The 20,071-nt window shown below is 30.0% G+C and overlaps 1 protein-coding gene across 1 annotated transcript in view; it reads right to left on the reverse strand.

The window, feature by feature from the left end:
- The window catches only part of LOC113383759 (Down syndrome cell adhesion molecule-like protein Dscam2), a 129,504-nt gene that overhangs the window by 266 nt on the left and 109,167 nt on the right, over positions 1 to 20,071 (reverse strand). Inside the window, exons 6-35 of the mRNA XM_026622009.1 lie at positions 9,403 to 9,523; positions 8,290 to 8,503; positions 7,937 to 8,174; positions 7,613 to 7,713; positions 7,261 to 7,465; positions 7,029 to 7,177; positions 6,756 to 6,969; positions 6,502 to 6,563; positions 6,279 to 6,414; positions 6,092 to 6,211; positions 5,849 to 6,025; positions 5,646 to 5,790; positions 5,429 to 5,577; positions 5,141 to 5,327; positions 4,910 to 5,049; positions 4,666 to 4,736; positions 4,205 to 4,436; positions 3,930 to 4,085; positions 3,689 to 3,835; positions 3,065 to 3,382; positions 2,772 to 2,951; positions 2,092 to 2,237; positions 1,848 to 2,009; positions 1,685 to 1,751; positions 1,438 to 1,616; positions 1,205 to 1,313; positions 991 to 1,144; positions 740 to 918; positions 465 to 662; positions 168 to 371 (exon numbers count right to left, since the gene is read on the reverse strand). Of these exons, the coding sequence (XP_026477794.1) occupies positions 168 to 371; positions 465 to 662; positions 740 to 918; positions 991 to 1,144; positions 1,205 to 1,313; positions 1,438 to 1,616; positions 1,685 to 1,751; positions 1,848 to 2,009; positions 2,092 to 2,237; positions 2,772 to 2,951; positions 3,065 to 3,382; positions 3,689 to 3,835; positions 3,930 to 4,085; positions 4,205 to 4,436; positions 4,666 to 4,736; positions 4,910 to 5,049; positions 5,141 to 5,327; positions 5,429 to 5,577; positions 5,646 to 5,790; positions 5,849 to 6,025; positions 6,092 to 6,211; positions 6,279 to 6,414; positions 6,502 to 6,563; positions 6,756 to 6,969; positions 7,029 to 7,177; positions 7,261 to 7,465; positions 7,613 to 7,713; positions 7,937 to 8,174; positions 8,290 to 8,503; positions 9,403 to 9,523 (4,860 nt within the window). The remainder of the gene's footprint in view (positions 1 to 167; positions 372 to 464; positions 663 to 739; positions 919 to 990; positions 1,145 to 1,204; positions 1,314 to 1,437; positions 1,617 to 1,684; positions 1,752 to 1,847; positions 2,010 to 2,091; positions 2,238 to 2,771; positions 2,952 to 3,064; positions 3,383 to 3,688; positions 3,836 to 3,929; positions 4,086 to 4,204; positions 4,437 to 4,665; positions 4,737 to 4,909; positions 5,050 to 5,140; positions 5,328 to 5,428; positions 5,578 to 5,645; positions 5,791 to 5,848; positions 6,026 to 6,091; positions 6,212 to 6,278; positions 6,415 to 6,501; positions 6,564 to 6,755; positions 6,970 to 7,028; positions 7,178 to 7,260; positions 7,466 to 7,612; positions 7,714 to 7,936; positions 8,175 to 8,289; positions 8,504 to 9,402; positions 9,524 to 20,071) is intronic.

A 20,071-nucleotide genomic window follows, 5' to 3' on the forward strand; every position in this document is an offset into this window, starting at 1 on the left:
AAATAAAAACCATAAGAAATAAAGCTATTAAAAGCAAAAAATATATTAAGCGTACTATCAAATATAATAATTTGCAGAAAAATTTGACTGTTTTATATAAACAAATATTTGTATTTAGATATTGCATTTATGATTTTTTCTATCTACTTTTCTCTTGATAATATTACCTCGTGGAGGTTTCACTGGCACTCTATACGGTTCCCTGCTAGGGCTTCCACTTGTGTCTGATTCTGATTCTTTATATTTTCCACTATTTGATCCATGTCCTTTACGAGACCTTGTTTGTCCAGATTGACTTTGAGAATTTCTACTTCTATGAGGTGTAGTTGCACCCAGGGCTAACGTCATGGACTTGCTTAATGTAGAATCATCTATATAACAAACAAAACAAAACAAAATTCTTAAAACAAGCAATGATGATTTAATTTTAGTGAATTTATTCACTATTTTGTATATTGTCTTACCATCTGGATACATCTGATGCCTTCCACATTTTCCAGGTGTTCCACATTGTGAATTTATTACTCTATCTGGACCATCTTCAACTTCGATCATACCAAATGTTTTAAACTGGACAGTGTAATCTAAAGTACTTGCAGTAACTGATCGGCTTTCTGGTCCTGATACGCTAAATGTAGCATATGGGCTGATATCGTACATTTCTGGAATATATTATAAAATAGAGTAAACCAATCATTTAATTTGTTAAAATCAAACATTTAATTTAATATATAAATACCTGATTCTTCCCCTGCATTGCTATTCAGTTTTCCGTGGCTTTGCTTTCTAGGATTAGGAGCATACACCTGCTGACTTTCGTGTACATGTTTCTGGTTTTGCAAATTTTCTCGTTCTACATTGGTTTTAATATCTGCCATTTGAACAATCTCTTCATTGTCACATATGCTGAAATAATAACTAGATTCAAAAACCATGATGTATTAGTCAAGAAACGATGTAAATGGTTTAAATATTTCAGAAAAGACTTACCCATTCCTTCTTAACAGAAAAATCACTAAGATGACAAAGCATATTAATAGTATAATAGAAATTGTGGTATATATTACAATATGATCGGAATATGATGACGCATCTTCTAAAACATCAGATCCAGCAGGATATGCTAAAGGAGGTAGAATCGGTTCTGAAATCAAAAGAAGGAATTAATAATCATTAATTAAATTTGAATGAAAATTATTATTACCTCCACTTAAGTCTGTCGTGGCAAAGTTGTAGCTACCAGCTGTAGTACCAGCATCGTTCGTTGCTGTAATCCTAAGTTGATACCAAGCGGCAGTGTCCAAGCCTCCTACCTAGATGAAAATATATCATAGTTAACAATGTCTAATTTTATTTGTCATTTAATTGAATTTAATGATAATCTTTATAGCATTAAAGGAATATAACTGATACTGAAATTATATATTGGCTACTAACTTGAAGTTCAGGTTCCGACGTTTCAGCAGCAACTAATTGCCATCTTGAAGCTCCTAATGGACGATACTCGACAGTAAAATGAGCAACAGGACAACCTCCATCATCCCATGCTTGCAGACGCAGAAGTAACGCTGTTGCATTTGTATGTAGCAATTGTTTTTCATCAGCCATTTGAGACACTGACAAGGGACAAAAATGAATTTCAACTTGCAACACTAATGCAACTTTCTAAATATTTATCACTTACAATTTCCTTTTGTTTTAGTATTCAAAGTTTCGCTAGGAATTCCTTTACCTACTGAATTTTGAGCAACCTGGCAAAATTGAAATATTTTCTTCATAAAATTGTTTCTTGACTAACATATTTGCTTAGAAAGTATCATAAAGAAAGTACGTATGCCTTAACTTACCAAATAAATCTGATAACTAGAACCACATTTCAAATCTTCCAAAACGTGGCTCGTATATTCAGGATTCAGATCTTTATAAACCCATGGATCCATGCTTCTTCTATATGATAATGTATAGCCTAAAAGTGGAGTTCCGCCATCAGCAGGCGTAGTCCATCGAATCTTAAATAAAAATTAAAATCATATATCCATCCATTCCAATTTTAATTTTAACATAATAATGTGATAAAAATTATGTAGTCACCTTAATACTATTGGCAGTGCTGTATTGCAACTCCAGAACGGGTTGTCCTGGTTGAAGTAAAGCTTCGACTGTGTACGTGATTTCATCCTCTCCAAATAGATTTTTGGCAGAACATGTATAATTACCTGCCAAAGCTTGATCTACGCCTATAATGAAAATAACACATAATAACAAACCTTTTACTAACTATGTAAAGCAAAGTTGTTAAAGTAGTACGCCCAAGGAAAAAATCTGGTAATATTTAGGCGTACCATCTGTACCAATATTTACTAAAATCAACATTTCTTTAGGTATTATATAATAGTTACCAAATCGAAAATAATTATTCAAATAACATCTACAATAAAATATTATTCTCAAAATGGAGTTGGAACTGTTCATAAAAAAACAGTGGTTACATCCACTTGGTATTCTCCAATTTCATCAAAAACTTTGTAATGATGTATTTAATCATATTTTTTTCCTGTTTATTAAAAATATTCATAAAATAACTTTAATTAAACCAGTTTAAGCAAAAAATTTCGCACAGGTAAGACTTAAGCTACAATAAGTCCTTGAAAGTCCACGTTAAAATCATTTGCATAACAGATGATGTAATTAATAATTAGTAAATAAAATATATAGCCGAGGTACACAATTTAAAATAATTTTATATACACAATTTAAAAATAAATACTAACTGTGTATTTGCAAATGTCCATCATTGGTTATTTTATAAAACGGACTGAAAGTGATGGGTCTGCTTCTGTGAAGCCAGACAGCCCTTGGTGTTGGGTTTCCAACGGCTGCACATCGTAGTAAGGCACTTGAACCTACCGGACGTTTGATGGTCCTTGAAAATGAAGCTATTCGGGCTGGAGCTGAGAATAGGGACAAATTGTTTGTTATTAGTAAAGTAATATTAAAATTAAATGTAACATTAAAATCACTTCATTAGAATAATTTTTAAATTATCATCTATTATTTACTATACCTCTTGTGTTTGTTGATTGTGCAACAATACTAGTCGGTTCTCCTTCTCCTACCCCAGTTGTGGCTGATACCCAAAATTCATATTTTCCGTCCTCCGCCAATCCGCGAACCTCATAGCTCATTTCTTCCTGGACTACGCCGTCAAAACCTGGATCAACCCTGACTGAATGAGCAGCTTGGGTGCCAACGCGTCCTGCGGCTCGTGAATAGACCGTGTATAGGCCAAGGATACCATTTGGATACAAAGGCGCCAGCCAGGAAACCAGCACAGAATCTCCGCTTAAAGCCAGAGCTTTTATTGCAGAAGGGGGACCAGGAACTAAAAAGAAAAATATTATATATATAATCTATAAATTATATATATATATATATATATATATCATTTTTGTTTACTTTTCATTAATTCAACGTTTTTGGGATATAGAAAGTTCCTTACTTGGAAACTGTTATTAAAACATACTTTTTTGCACCTGTTTACATTATAAAATATAAGATTAATTATATATGAAAAATTTAACATGTTTTTTAAGAAGTAATGGAGGCAGAATTAATATTAGCTACTCATAAAAGTTTAAACTATTTATTACAAAAACCTATATTTAATTCATATCTATAATTTACTTACCATCCTCCTCGGTATGACAAGCTTTCGCCGAACTAGCTACACCATCCCCCGTAGAAGTATAGGCCAATACTTGAACAGAATAATTTGTATATCTTTGCAAAGCATGCAAATAAGTTTCGGTCCCAGATGTCCTCTTAACTTCTCCGACTCCCGGCGATGATTCAACTATCGAAATTAGTTGAGAATTCCTTAACAAGTGTTTATAGATTAATTGAAAATTGTCGTAAGTAATGAAATTTACCAGTTTCTGCTAATTGAGCCGAAATTGGCCGATAGAGAACTTTGTAACCTTGGATCACCCCACCAGCTTGGGATTCGGGAGGTGGCACCCACTGCACGTGCAGACTTTGCGAAGATAAAGGTGAGCAAGTTACTGATCCAGGTGGTGCTTCCGGAACTGAGGAAAATGATATTACAATATTATAAACGATTAGCATAATCTTAAATTTGTTGAATATATTTGATAATAAAATATAATAATAATATATTGAATATAAAATTATTATTGAAGTGTACCTCCTTCCTGTGTGCTTGCAATAACAGGCGCAGTGCTCGGTCCAGCCGCCACTGCATTTACTGCTCGAACCGTAACTTCATAACGAGTAAATTTCTTCAGACCTTTAACGTTTAACTTTGTTGAAGCCCATCCATGTACAGTAGCAGCACGAGTTTTATTACCGCTACCAGCTTCTGAAACTTGGACTGCATATCCTAGAAGTTCACCATTCCATACCGACCGAGGGGGTACCTAAGAAAAATATTCATATAATAAACTAATAAAAAAAACTGAAAATTTTAGCAATTTAAATGTAACATTGAACAGTAATAAAATCTATAGTCTCAGCAAACTTCCTAAAATATTATAAGCCTTTGAAATGAGATAGTAGGTTTTTCTTGATACATCTACAATTTTCACATATAACATTGCAGGTTTTAATACAAATCATGAATTCTATATTTTGAAATGTTTTTATTACCTGCCAGGTGACGATAAGTTCCTCTGGCCCACCAGCTACAACTTGCAAACCAGGCGGAGCTTCACTCGGGGCTAAATTCCAAAGCAGCCAAATAATTCAATAAAACCTGTCAGATTAATCTATAACACAAATTTAGTTTGACTACAACTTTTGTCAAATTTTCTTCAAATAAATGATGCCCAAAAAATAAAAAATATATCTAAACGTATATTTTTTGTACTTGAATATATACATAATGTTGTACCTTCTTCCTGAGTTTTTGCCATCACTGGTTCCGTAAATGGACTGCTAGCAATATCATTAACAGCAAGCATTCTTAAGGCATATGTTGTTGATGGATGCAAATTTGGTACGATTGCTTGCTCTCTAGGTCCCGATCCAGGCCTAAATTTCATTCGAGTTTAACAAAAATTATATACTTGTTTATTATATACATATTTGCTTAGTTACTTACAACTTTGTACTTATAGAAGACAATGATATGTTTTTCACGTTTTCACTATTCCAATCTAATCCTCGTACACCCATGTTTGCAAGAGGCTGATATTGTATCATGAAACCTAACACAGGAGAATTTCCATCAAATGGTCGTCTCCATGATAATTTAATAGATTTTCCATCAACTTCAACTACTTCCAGGGCGACTGGTGGATCAGGTCTTTCTAATGAATAAAATATATTCAAATTTATTTAAGATACAGAATACCTATTCCGGAAAATATAAATTGATAAGAATTTTTTTTAATATTATAATCTTAGTTACCTTGAACTGCTAAGTGTATAAAAAAATTGCTTCTACCAAAACTATTTTCTCCTTGACATTGATATGTACCAGAATCTTGCCTGTCGGCTTGATTTAAAGAAAGCTGCGAACTTACGCCGTTAGTTGTTTGAACCTCTGATATACTCGATCTACAATAAAATTATTGAGGCAAAAACTATAAAATCTGGTTTAACAACAATAAAAAATAAGTTATTACCGATAGCTTCCCAGTTCAATGCGGTTACTGTTCTTCGACCAAGTTACTTGAATAGGTTGATCTCCAAACACTTCACATAATAAGTTTACCGGATCACCTCTCCTTGCTGACATATTCCTATATGATACTTCAAATCTAGCAGGTTCTATAAAGTATATTAACTTAACATAGACTCTATCAAAATAGAAAATTCGAATTCTTACCATTAACTTGGACATTGACCATTTTGGAAAGTCCTGAACCAATACCATTGATTGCTCTGCATAAAAATTGGCCTTCATCTTGAGGAGTGCTATTTATTATTCGCAAAGAACCATTTTCTTGAATACTTAGACGGCCATCAAGTATAGGTACTGCTTCAAATTCGGCAACATCGCCACCTTAAAAAGGAATTAATCAAATTACTAGTTGTAAAAAAACAAATAAAATAAAGTACAAGTATTCACCTTTTTGTCGTAACCACGTAACTATTGGATCAGGAAAACCACCTGCTGAACAATGTACATCTATAGTATGTCCCAAATGCGCTGACGTATCCACAGGTTCTACAATCCAATGAGGAGGAACTAAAACAAATGCATTTTGAAATGTTAATGTTATTTAATATAATTAATAAGATATTAAAATTATTACCTTTCACCATTAATTCTGCTGTATAATTAACTTTAGCAGCACTGTTAGATGCTGAACATGTATAGGCACCACTGTGATATGAAGTAATTGATTTAAAAATAAGCATCGTAAAAAAATCGGCGGATCTTTCTTCTATCTAAGAAATATAAAAAAAATCAGAATACAGATAATCTAATTATAGATAATCATGAATTTATTGCAAAACAGTATTTATCCTATTTACCCTCAAATCACTTGATAATGGCTGTCCATCCTTGGTCCATGAAAAATACACTGGCATATCGCCTAAATAAATTGATTTTAATTAAAAAGATATTTTCAATTGCATATAGGTTTATTGATCATTCATTATTTGTAAACTGACATAAAATTATCAAAATTGATTTAATTTCATAAACGAAAGTAGTAGACAAAAAAAAAAAATAGGGAAAAAATCAATATTGATTAGTAATAGTTTATCAATTTTAAATTTATTACCAGAACTAACGCTGCACGTAACTTGCGTTCTTCCGCCTTGCTGAACACTTTGTGGAAATGAAAATGGTTCAATAAGTGGTGGGTTGACCACCTCTAGTAAAATTTCGCGTTTGGCTTGTTCACCAGCACGATTATGAACCGTGCAGGTGTACGCACCAGCGTCAGAAGCAGGATCAACATTCGCAATCAGCAGAGCACCTCCTTGAGTCGCATCCTAAATTAATAAAATAAATTATTTTATGAAGATAAAATCATCAAGTAGAAAAGTCTTACTTGTCTATGCCGCAAATCCATTAACATATCTTGACCGTGCCTCTCCCATTTGATAGATGTTATTGGGTATCCTGAGTATGGACAATGTAGTGTCAAATTCGCTCTGGCTACGGCTCTAAAAGGACCCACGGATCGAACGTATGGCGGCCCTAACACACAAAAATATATGCTGATAACTACTGCTGTGTTCATAGCGAGTAAAATTTTAAAATACTGATATATTATTTAGTACCATAAATATTTACACGTGCCGAATGATCCACAGAGCCTAAAGTATTTGCAGCACGACATGTGTAATGCCCACCGTCTTCTGAACGAACTCCTGATATATTTAAATGGCTAACAACATCCCCAGAAAGATCAACAAATTGTCCTATAGCATATCGTGGTCCAGACATAACATCTCCTAATGGACGACCATCCAAAAGCCACGAAAACTAATTGAATAAAAATTAAGTTATAGTAAAATCATGAATTCAATTCATAATTTGATAATATATATGTATAATCATTTTGATTGGATTAATGTAATAAATTTACGAAATACTTGATATTTATTACAGAAATTTGGCAAAGTTTCATACTTGCGGAGGGGGTGTTCCAGTCGCTGAACATCTTAATGAAACCATTGGTCCAGGCCGAAGCGCTTGTTCGATAAAAGTGTGTTGTAACTCAGGAACAGTATCTGAAAATATATTTAAGGAATGGATATATCAGTTAGTTAATAAAAGTTTCAATTGTGAGACTGAGTTTAAATTAATAATTCTATCAGAAAAGTATAATTTTTTTAACAAATTAATCATTCAAATGGATATTTTATAGGTACTATTATATATAGCACAGTGAATTTCATATTGAACAGAATCATAGAAATATAAAAATAACAATTATGTAAATTATGCATTTACCTCCTAATCTTAGTTCAGCTGCCGCCGTAGCACTATCACGTTCATTTGTAAGGGCACATTGGTACATCCCTCGATCTTCACGGCTGACGCGCGCCACCAGCAAAGTCTGCATTGAATTTATAACACGTTTTCTCGAGTCTGGTGTAATAATTCGTCCATCGTGATACCATTCTATAGATAGTATTGGAGCACCGCTTACAGTGCAATTGAAGACCGCGGTTCCACCTGAATTGATAACCTGTAAAGGACCGATTATTATATAACTTGCATTAGTTTGTAAGTTTTCAAAATATTGATCTATATGAAGTTTACTTGATTTGAATATTTTATTATACTATTTTATGTCATCTCACTTGTACTCTGGGTTGTACGTGTGCTCCCAACGGAGCAGTCACAGCCAAAGTAGTTTCCACACGTTGAGTTCCAAATGCGTTCTGCGCTTCGCATAACCATCGCCCTGCATCAGACAATTCAACCCTTCTGATATGTAATAACCCTTGAGCAGGCACGACACGCGGGGATGCTATAATTGTCTCTATTCCGCCAGACGGAGTGCCTCTAAACCACCTGGTAAAAGTTGAAAGTTGAAGGTACTGCCAACATATCGCAGGTCATTTAAAAAGAACCAAGAAATGACAGAAATTATCAGTGTTTGATTATCATGCAGAAAAATGTCTAGATCAGAGACTTATTTAATAACATGTTACAATACATTAATTGTCTTTAAAATAGATAACAAAAAAGTGTGCTGTGATCTACTATCGTGGATATCTAAAATTCCTTTCAAGTGATGTGGACCCTTAAAATTTGTCATGGACCCTTAAAAATACCATTAATTTTAAACCATAAATACCATTAGTTTAAATTACCATTAATTTTAAATATTACAGTTTTCATTTACTCTTATATTCTTACTGACTCTCACATAAAAACAAAAAGTTTATTTCATGAATAGATTGAAAAATCGATCTAGTCAGGCAATTTTGAAATCGTACATATGTATTTTACTCCAATGGAATATTTTTGTTATTTCTCACTATCAATTTTCTTTCATCACATTGTCTCTGAGTGCCTGCATGCCATTGACACTTAGTCACTTCGTCTTTTTTATCACATTTGATATTCAACTGTCGTTTCTGTTCACAATTTTGTTTTTTTCTATAACCTGCTCCCTAAACACAATTCTGATAAAATTCTGCACGTTATACGACGTGATCTGAATATTACTGATTATGTAGAGAATTGACATGTTTGCTTCGGAGTGTCAAATATAAACATTATATTTGTTAGATAATCAAGATAGGTTGTAAAATACTCGAATGCCTAAATGATTTAGATCAAATTTATTTAGATGAATAGATCACGGTTCATTCCACGGTTGATGGGTTTATAATATTTTTTTGCCTATCAATTTTTGAATTTTCAACCATTTTTGGACATATTTTATTCAATTATAATTTGCTTACGTGAAAGTTGGAGGTGGACTTGCTTGAGCAGCACAACTAAGGTGAACATCTGATCCTAACTCTGCAGACATTTCGGTAACTGATCGCTGCACCAGTCTTGGAGGTGAACTTCCACCAGGTTCTAAAAAAATATATATTAATTATTAAATCAATGAATAATGTAATTACAACTTTATAAAATAGAGCTAGATTAATAATAAAGTATGAATAAAAAATGTGGTTATTATGGCGTAGTATCTGAGTTTACTGGAACACGTCCAGGTTAGTAGGGAGAATATTAGAAATTTTCTAGTGAATTTTTTTTCTCATCTTATTTTTGTCCATGAACGTTGATAACTATACAATTCAATTGAATCATTACTGTAATATTAAGTAATTAAATTAAACATAAGTCTAAATAATTATAACACTCGTAAATATCCACTGCACTTAAGACCAAACATTACACATAAAAAAGTTACTAATCAACATATTACATTTCAAAATGTACTTTACAGACGTTGATTTATAATTAATATATTTCTTCTGCAAATAATAACAAGTTCAAAGAAATTATAGTTTTCGCGCGCAAACAATAATTAGCTCTTTCATACAACTAATGTATAGTGCCAGGCAAGAATATCAATTACTTCGACAGTATAAAAGCTTCATTGAATATTACTTAGATTGAAACAATATTTCAATGCCAAGCTATATAGTAATTATGATACGAAACGTATGTTATTAAATATGCATATTAACATCTACTTGCATGGATTTATAAAACTATGATACTAATAGTATATTTTTTGTGTCTGCATGTGCACATGCTTAATATATCAAGATGATGATTTGCAGAATCTGAATTTTTCTGATATTAACCATCTGCCTACATGTATTTTATGATTAGACATATTATTATAAATAGGTGGAAAACATATTTCGAAGAAAAAGTAATTTTCAAAAACAAGAACCAAAAGTGCTGGAAAATCGCATGATGAATTTATTGTATATATACATATTATATATATATATATATATATATATATTTGTGGATACATTAATATATAGATATGTGCATATGTATGTATGAGTATGTAGGTGTGCATATACATGTTCATGTATGTATGTATATATATATATATATATATACATAATATTTCTCAACATTTACTAAAGCAATATTTTTCCTTTTTTCGTAAATTACCAAACAAGAGCCATAAAAAATCATTTTTGCCAAGAGTTCCGTGCTTTGTCCTTTACATCTGGCAGACAGAAATCCATATCAGTGTGTTTAAGTCTTGTGTAGTCGTAACATCTACAAATATCTTCCAAAAAAATCGAGTGTTTTTAACAAAAAAATATTAGTGATATGGATATATAAATTATTACAGGTAAATAATTTTCGCTTCTCAATTTTATATAAAACCTTTTTTAGTTAAGTCTTATTACTATCTATCCGGTACATAATCCATTCCTTTATAACAAAATTTTTTTCTAATTAATCTGTATTGACCATTGTTAATTAATGTTAATCAGTATTTTAAAAAACATTGTATTTGACAGAATAAACCTGATGATGGAACGTACCTAGTTCCGAAACGTCGTATTAAACATCTTCAAAAAACAAATTGTTTTTTATTATTGGATTTACTGTTCGGAAAAGAAACAATCAATATATTGAAAAAATCCAGGACTTATCTATTGAATATATATATATATATATACATACATACAAATTATATATTATATACAATTGTAAAAAATATGTTATCAAAAACTAAATAAATTAATCTTTATTGATTAAAAAAGTTTTGTTATTTTATTATTACAATAGATATAGTCAAAGCCATTTTCATTGTCAGTTCCAATTTTTTACTGATCAAGTTGAAAATTCAATTTAATGCATCTGGTTACTTTTAACACAGGTATTAGTCAATTTTTTCAAATCATATATTTAACTGACCAATTAACATGCAGAATTGGATATACAAATCTTATGTACCATTTCTCAAAAATGCTTTTAACATTTTGCTTATGAAGATTTAACATAAATTACTTAGAAATGCTCAAAATATTTAAATTATTTGTCCAGGAAAAATTTATAACTGTTTTCATTCAAATTTGTTTGTTTTAAATATATTTTATAGATAAATAAATAAATAAAGCAAAGATCTCGTGCACAAATAAGAACAAAAAACACAAAAGTAAAAAATATAAATAAAATCAGAAACCAGTCAACTTTATTATTTTGATAGGTGAATATGTAAAAAAATATGAGAAGCAATACAAAAATTATCTCAATCTCAAGAAAATTATTAAATTGTCAAATTTATGTAAAAAAATGAAAAGTTGCTAATCTATAGTTAATTTTGAATAGTTTTCACAAGTATTCAGAATTTCTGAATTGTATTTGTATGATTTTTGATTACTTATATTCATTTTTGTTAAATAAATATTAAATACATAATATTGTGAAAAATAATTTAACTGGAAATTTACGAAAAACTCAATTTCAAGCAGATTTGTCAAATTTCCGAAAAAAAATAAAATGTTGCACTTATGTTAGGTAATTTAGAAAATGTTATATAGGTTTCGAACATTTTCTTAAAACATATTTAATTTTTCTTTGGAAGAATTTTATGCTTGATATTAAACTTAGAAAATATGTATATATATATATATATATATATATATAAACATGCATATGTGAACACCTTAAGTATTTTTGCAAAAGAGCTTTAGATTGGATATTATTATATAAGATTCACATTATCCATTACATTTCCTAAATACGTGATAACATATAGAGGCAAATGATTTTATTAATACATATAAGTTGATCCGTAGATATTTTCTTTTAAGGAAATCCAATGTATCATTTCATCAAAATGAATTAAGATTAAATCATAGATGCCAAAGTGCAACCTGATGATTAATAGAAACGACGGAAAACTTGTTTAAAAAATGCATCCAATAAGTTTTCCTGACTAATTACTTTAGAGTAACAAGTGTTCCAATATAATGTTTCTCAATCGTCTGTAGCCTGTAGCAATCGGCGTTCAGGAAGGAGTCCATAATATAAAGAGTGGAGGCAACTTGTAATCGCGTTCAGTGACTTTGTACAGTGATGGACAGTGTGGTTCGATTTTGGGCGTTCGCCCTGTTGCTGGTGCTGGTGCTGGTGATAAATTTGATAGTGGTCACGTGCCAGGATAAGGATTACTGTGCGAAAGAATTGTGCCCGAACGGAGGCAAGCACGTGGCTTGCGAAAATGATGTGAGTTCAAGATAATTCGGATGTCTAGTGAATTTAATAGAAATCAACTTGTTTAAGAGATCATCTCAATTGGGTTAAAAAAACTTGTGATATAAAAAATACTGTGATCTGACATTATTCCTTGAGGAAAACTTTGCTATCAAATTTTGATTTGCTTGAAATTAGAATCTTGATGTACAAAAAGAGACGAGTTTAAGACATATAACATATATGATATCAAGAGGAAATAACTTTGATTAGTTTTTTAATGAAAAAGAATCAGATTTAGATTTTATCATTCGGATTTAAAAATGTCACTATATTTTATATATAAATACCTAGTTTGTTTAACTATTACATCTAAATAATTTAAGGATTTACTTTAGATCTCAAGATCTTACTATACACAATTGATTCAACGCATAGAAATTGAATATTATGTATTACAGAAGAATCTATATATCATTCATAATTTTTTGCATCACATAAAACTAAAATGGAAAAGAAGACAAAATGAAATGATCTTGTACTAAAAGACAGGTACAAATAACCTAGGTTATCAAATTCTGATTTGAAATTGATTCAAAGTGCAACATATTTTATCATATAAGATATAATTTATATCGTTATAAGCAGAAAAATACAAACTTTTTTCCTTACGATTTTGATTAAAAATTAAGTTAGTTCCTTAATGCAACAAAAGTATTCATACAATATACAATCATTTATATTTATTTTCTATACAACTTGAGACTTAGTACTAAAGTAGGAAAATAAAACTTATTTATAAAAAAAATAGAATTACAATCAATATAAAAATTTGATATTTGCTTAAACCTTTTAATTTTTAAAAATAGAAGATTCTAGGCACAACCTATAAAAAGAACTCTAAAATGCAAGTGATCTAACTTGAAAAATTGTAATATTGTAATATAAATTATAATTTTCATCTGATAATAAATGCGTTTCATAATTTTCGGTGGATTAAAAACTAAACATCTCTATCTAATTCAATGTTTTATTTTTGAACAGTATATGATTTCTTATTATTCAAATTTACCTACTATTTCTAATTCATTTACTATGTGGTTCAAATTATGTGTTAATAATACGGAAGTAATAGAATCGCGTGTAGAATATTTACTCTAGATAAAAATGTCTGTGATATAAAATCATTTACTTTCCGTGTTACAACATATTTGTACTTATGCATTACCTATACATAATAAAACGCAAAAAAATCTAAAACATTTTTTTTAAAATTGATTTTTCCCTTATTTTTTTAACAGCCTTTAGAACTTAACTGTTCTATGAGCTGTTGTGATAATCCTCTTTCTTAGATTTTCTCTTATACTACTTATATATTTTTAATTCGATACATGTCGAGAAGGGCTATTTTAACTTCGAAACATATTTTGATCTATATTTCAACGGATATCACTATTGCTTGATATCAGGCCGATGTGGGTATCGAACCAAATGCTCTGTGGTTGCAAGACCTGAACCATCGCAAGCTCTAATCAACAAAAAAACATTTAAAGTAAAATGAAATTTGAGGTCCATATATAAAACCATGTCGATTTGTTCGAGGTCTCCAGATAAATCATTGAGAATTTTATTCTATCAATTTAAAGTCGATATAATTTAGATATTTCGATTATCAATTATTACTAATAATCGTAAAAATTTAGTCCTAAAATTATAAAAAATAATAATATAAATATTCCTTCATAGTGTGCGCTTGTGAATTGCAACATTAATTTAATCATGTTGTTACTTTTCCATATATCAATTTTGTTAGCAAATATATTTAGGTATGTAAAATCAAAATCGCAATATTTAGAACATACTATATTTAGAATTTACTAAGGAAACAAATGTACACCGCCATTAATAAATTTTCTTAAAACAAACATGAAAATTGAAGGACACATGTTAGGTCAATAAAAGATTATTATATATTAGAAAAACCTCAGCACATTATTAGGTTTGTACTTAATAGGATAATGATAATTTAAATAAAATATTTATATTTAATCTTAAATACAGCAAAAAAATATTAAGACAGTAGAGAAAATTTACATTTTTTTTTAAATCTTTATGTTCTATACCTATTTTAATATCAATTTTCTACGTAGTTAAATGGATGATTTATATAAATGGAATTTAATAAAACACCTACTACGTAAAATATGTTAAGTGACTCATTACTGTTATTTAACAAACAAAAATCGAACGAAATAATCAAAGCTCATTATAAAACGTTTAAGTGATTAAAAAATCATGTAAGAACAATGAAAAAAATTATCATACTTAATGTTTGTAATTTATTAAATACTAGTTATCCCAAAAACACGTGTGAAAATGACTTTTAATACATCTAATTTTAAAATAATTACAAAAAATATTTTTCCTTGTTAAAGAAAAGTAAATCACAGTATGTAATCAAAATAATAAACATATTATTGCAACAATGCAGTACATAATTTTGACAAATTCAGTATATAATGAACGTACTAATTTTATTCATTAATTATTAATTACGGTCCACATTAATTCTGTGATATAGGTTGCTATAATATTTATGAGAAAACACTAAATTCATACGTGATATTAATTTAGCTAACAATGATAACTTTTTTACGACATACTTGAATATCAGAATAATGTTACAATATAAACGTATCCGTTTGAGATATATCATAAACGAAATCATGACATTGTAATTATGCAATCTAATAAAGCAGGGATATCCAAATTAGAAGTTCTCATAGATTTATTTAGATTTACGATTAATGGGTCTCAAATCGTTAATGGATTAAGTAAACCTGATAACAATTACTAATTTAATTTTTTTTCTAATTTTTTCTTAATTTTTGTTAAATTGTTTGAATAATATATGTGATTCTTTTCTTCTATTTTAGGAAAAACCTAATGAAAGATGTGATAATTACAAGCCGATAAATTTCACGATTTATGAACAGGCGTTAATTCTAGATGCTCACAATTCTCTAAGAAACAAAATTGCATCTGGTAAGGAAAATGGAGGTCCTGACAATACCACTTTTCCTACAGCCAGTAATATGAACGAAATCGTAAGTTATAACAGTATTTATGTCAAATATTATTTTATTAAAAACTTTTGGTTTTAAAACTTTGTACACCAATGCCACTAAAAAATGAAATTTCAAAAACAATGTGCGAAAATGAATAAAATATATAAGTCAAGTGTGAATAATTACTATAGAACAGGAATAAAATTTTACTTTTATTAAAATGTAAATTTTCAATAAACATGAACTGCCATTTAAACAAGTAGTTTTTAAGTCATCATTGACAAATTACTTTGCCGGATTCAATATTTCTGAAGGAGAAGTCGTAAAAACTTTTACATAAAGAAAGCTTTCATTCAATAATGAAAATGAGGTATATTTGAATAGGTTTCATTAAATATATAAAATAATTTGCAAAAATCATTTATTTAACTTATCAAAGAAAAAATATATTTGTAATTAGCAAAAAAATTGCACATGACATAAACGACTAAAAACAATTAATATAAAATATTTTAATATGTTACTATTTTGTAAATTTAATTGGAGATCATTGCAAATTCATTCATAAAAAACGCAGTCTAATTGAATTGTTCTTTTTATCACTTTGCGTAAATTCATATCTTTTAACAGGACGTGACGCAAAATATGATGTACTTGAATGGATTTGCTATTTGTAAATAAACAATCTACGTTTTTATGTATCAAACTCTTTTCAACCCCCAAAGCAAACAGATAACTAAATTAAAATGTTTTCAACCAGCCGAGAAACCGCCATCTTTACCAAAACTTAACCAGCATGGAAATCCACCTGATATCTTTTGAAGAGTTTTTAAAATTTTAAAATCGGTTCAAAATTTTTGACAAAAAAATTGTACTCGTTACACAAAATTAATAACCCTGAGACTTTATATCCAATGGCTTCCGAAATTTAATTTTCAAAATTTGTGTAGCCGTTATTGAAGCACACAAAGTGAGGCCACCAAAGTGAATAAAACAAAAAAATATGAACTGAAATGACGTAAAATGATCAGACACATTTATTTTCATATATCGCAGAACTCTCTTCTGTAAATACTAAATAGCAGAAACATACAAAAATATTTATCTAATAAACTTTATATAACTACTACCTCTTAAAATCGAACATTTTATTACTCATAAATAAAATTCATGAGTATCGATTCTGTTGAAAACAGAAATTTAATATGAATTTTACCGCAAATATATATGTAAATGCATACACTTCCTATGAATATCGATCGCTGATAATTTAATATAAAGGAAGCTGTAATACTCTATATACCGTTGGACCATTATGAAAAAACACATTGCCCTCGATTTATTGCAAACCTGAACTTGGCGCCAACATAGATAGATAAAGTTAATGACCTTAATTACTATTTGGACATAAAAATAAACTGGGTTCTGTTGTAGATGAGATAATTTTCAGAACCATTATAATCAAGTCATAAATATGTAAGCGTAATGCATCCGAGAATAGATCGATTAAAATTGTTATCGATCGAGTAATAGATCAACACAAAATCTGTTATATAAAAATGGAAATATCTGGCAAATTAAAACCTTGGTAAGAGCTTTGGTGTTGCTATCACAAGGTTCCAGGTTTTATTCCTGATTTGGAGAGCTTGATATCAATTAGTATTTTACTATCACTGAACTAATATCAATTTTTGCTTCAAAATATGATTGATATTGATATAAGAAATATCTAATAATATTTTCATCACGAAGAAAAACGACAACAATTAGGTTGCCTTTTGATAACCCTAAGTTGTAAGAAAATACATCAGACTATGTACCATCTACAAGAATAGTTTGGATAGTGATTACAAGTCGACTAATAAGTAAAAATCTAATTCTAATTGAAATTTTAGGTATGGGATTCCGAATTGGCATATTTTGCTTCACTGAATGTTTTGCAATGTCAAATGGCACATGACCAATGCAGAGGAACAGGTAAGCAAAAGTAAAATTCAATAGCAATAAATTTATAAACAATATATCATAAACAAATTACACTAATATTATTATTGTGCACATAGGAAATCATAAAATAAACATCGAATTCTTTGAATTAACTGATATTGTTATTTTTAACGCAATTTGTTATTATACTTACTTTAAATTCTGCTCTTGTTTTTTTACTATTATACTTCGATTTTTAAGCTCCTGATTCTTCATTATTTTCTTGAGAAGAAATTACATTCTTTTTCCACATTGGCAGAGAGAGAAATACAGATGAATACTTTGATTGCCAATATATTGTAACGCCAATTGGCCAATATTTGATGTGAACATGCAATTAATGCCTTAGCCAAATATATGCAATATCATGTATTATTATCAAAATTTAGAGCAATATTAGATTTGTGTAATTACGTGTGATTATGCTTATAATTGAGTACTTCTCCAAATAACAATCAACTATGTTTTGGAACATCGATAGTTAGTTATTAAATAAATAGTAGTAATCCTAAATTATGTATCATATTTAGTTTATGAGCTCGTTCGTGGATTCGTCGTAAAAGCTTTGGTCTTTCTAACCAGGTTCTATGTTCATCTCGAAAAGCTCGATTTAAAGCAGTAGCGATATCAGCTTTTACTTAATATATATATCTAAATAGCCTTTTCGGATATAGTCTTAAACATCCAATAACAACATTACTATTACACATCCATATCAAATAATTTTATCATTAGAAAGTTTGTCCATAGATAATGGACTGAGTTTCTTTCTAATAATTGTAGGATATTATTTAAAAGTGGCAATTACTTGTCAAAACAGCTAGTAGAACATTAAGAAAAGTTCTGATCGCACTTAAAAAATGTTAGATTTATTAAATTTCTTTATCCTTTAGATATTTATCGATATGCTGGACAGAATTTGGCTAACCAATACTCCACAGATCCAAACAGTATAAAAAAGTATCGCGAAACAATAAATGGATTAATAAAGGCTTGGTATGGTGAAGTGAAAGATGTTCCCTTGGATATGATAAGCAAGTTCTATCAAATAAACGATGGGTAAGAGTTAAAAAAATTACTGTGTGATTAAATCGATGTTCAGGATAAGTTCAGATAATAAATTTATATTAAAAATTATTAAATTGCAGCATAAAACGAGGCCATTTCACTCAATTGGTATGGGCGGCCGTTGAAAAAATAGGTTGTGCTGGTGCTACTTTCAAGAGAGGTAAATTTCCATCGGTCATCTTATTTGCTTGCGATTATTCTGTTGGAAATATTCTGAACTGGTCAGTTTATGAAACTGGAAAACCTTGTTCTGAATGTGCAGATGAATTAGGATGCAGTGAACGTTATGAAAGCTTATGTGGTAAGAGAATTATTAATCAAATCATTCAGATATATAAATAATGATTATTTATTTATTATTTTCTAGCAACGAAGCTCTCAAAGGATCTATCCAATATTATTCCCACTTCGTCTTCAGAAGAATTTTCGACAGTGCCCACAAAACCAACAAAGAAACCTGTGCCTACAAAGAAACCAGAAAAATCATCTCAAAAACCTAGTAAAGAAAATGAAACAGTGCCTAAAGTACCATCATCAACAATGAAACCTGGTACAACAAAAAAACCCGAAGCAACAACAAAGCCTATAACCAAAAAGAATCAAAGTACAACTGTTTCTCCAAAACTTACTACAGCTAAAGTTAAACCTACAACTCCAAAACCTAAAGTGACGACAAGACCAACAGCAAAACCGAAACCAACTACACCTAAAACAAAAGCTACAACTAAAAAAATTACCCCAAAACCTACATTAACATCAACAAGACGGGTTGTGAACACTAGTAAACCATTAACTACTACAGCAAAACCAAAAGCAACAACAAAACCTATAAAAGCAACAACCAAACCTGTAAAAACAACAATTAAACCTAAAACTACTGCTAGCAAACGCAAAGGAACAACTGCCAAGGTTCACCCTACTACGGTAAAACCTAAAACTACCACCGCAAAACCCAAACCAACTACTAAGAAAACTACTATTAAACCTAAACCTACCACAAAACGTATTCTTACTACTAAACCGACCGTACCTAAAAAAACACCAACATCACCACCGAAAATTACTACAAAAAAACCTAAAGCTACAACAAAACCTATACCAACACCCAAATCAAAACCAACACCAAAACCCAAAACTACTACTCCAAAGAAAAAGACAACAGTACCACCCAGGCGTACAACATCTAGAAAATATCACAACACCACCACCACAATTATACCTAAAACTACAGGTAGGAGATTATTAAAACCAGTGACTGAAAATCCTTTATTTAATGTTACTAAAGGAAGGAAAACTTCGCCTAAATTAGTTACCGCAAAAC

Source organism: Ctenocephalides felis, unplaced genomic scaffold (assembly GCF_003426905.1).
Source record: "Ctenocephalides felis isolate EL2017-DRISC unplaced genomic scaffold, ASM342690v1 CF-g0.4_SCAFFOLD_03570, whole genome shotgun sequence".
Classification (NCBI taxonomy): Eukaryota; Metazoa; Arthropoda; class Insecta; order Siphonaptera; family Pulicidae; genus Ctenocephalides; species Ctenocephalides felis.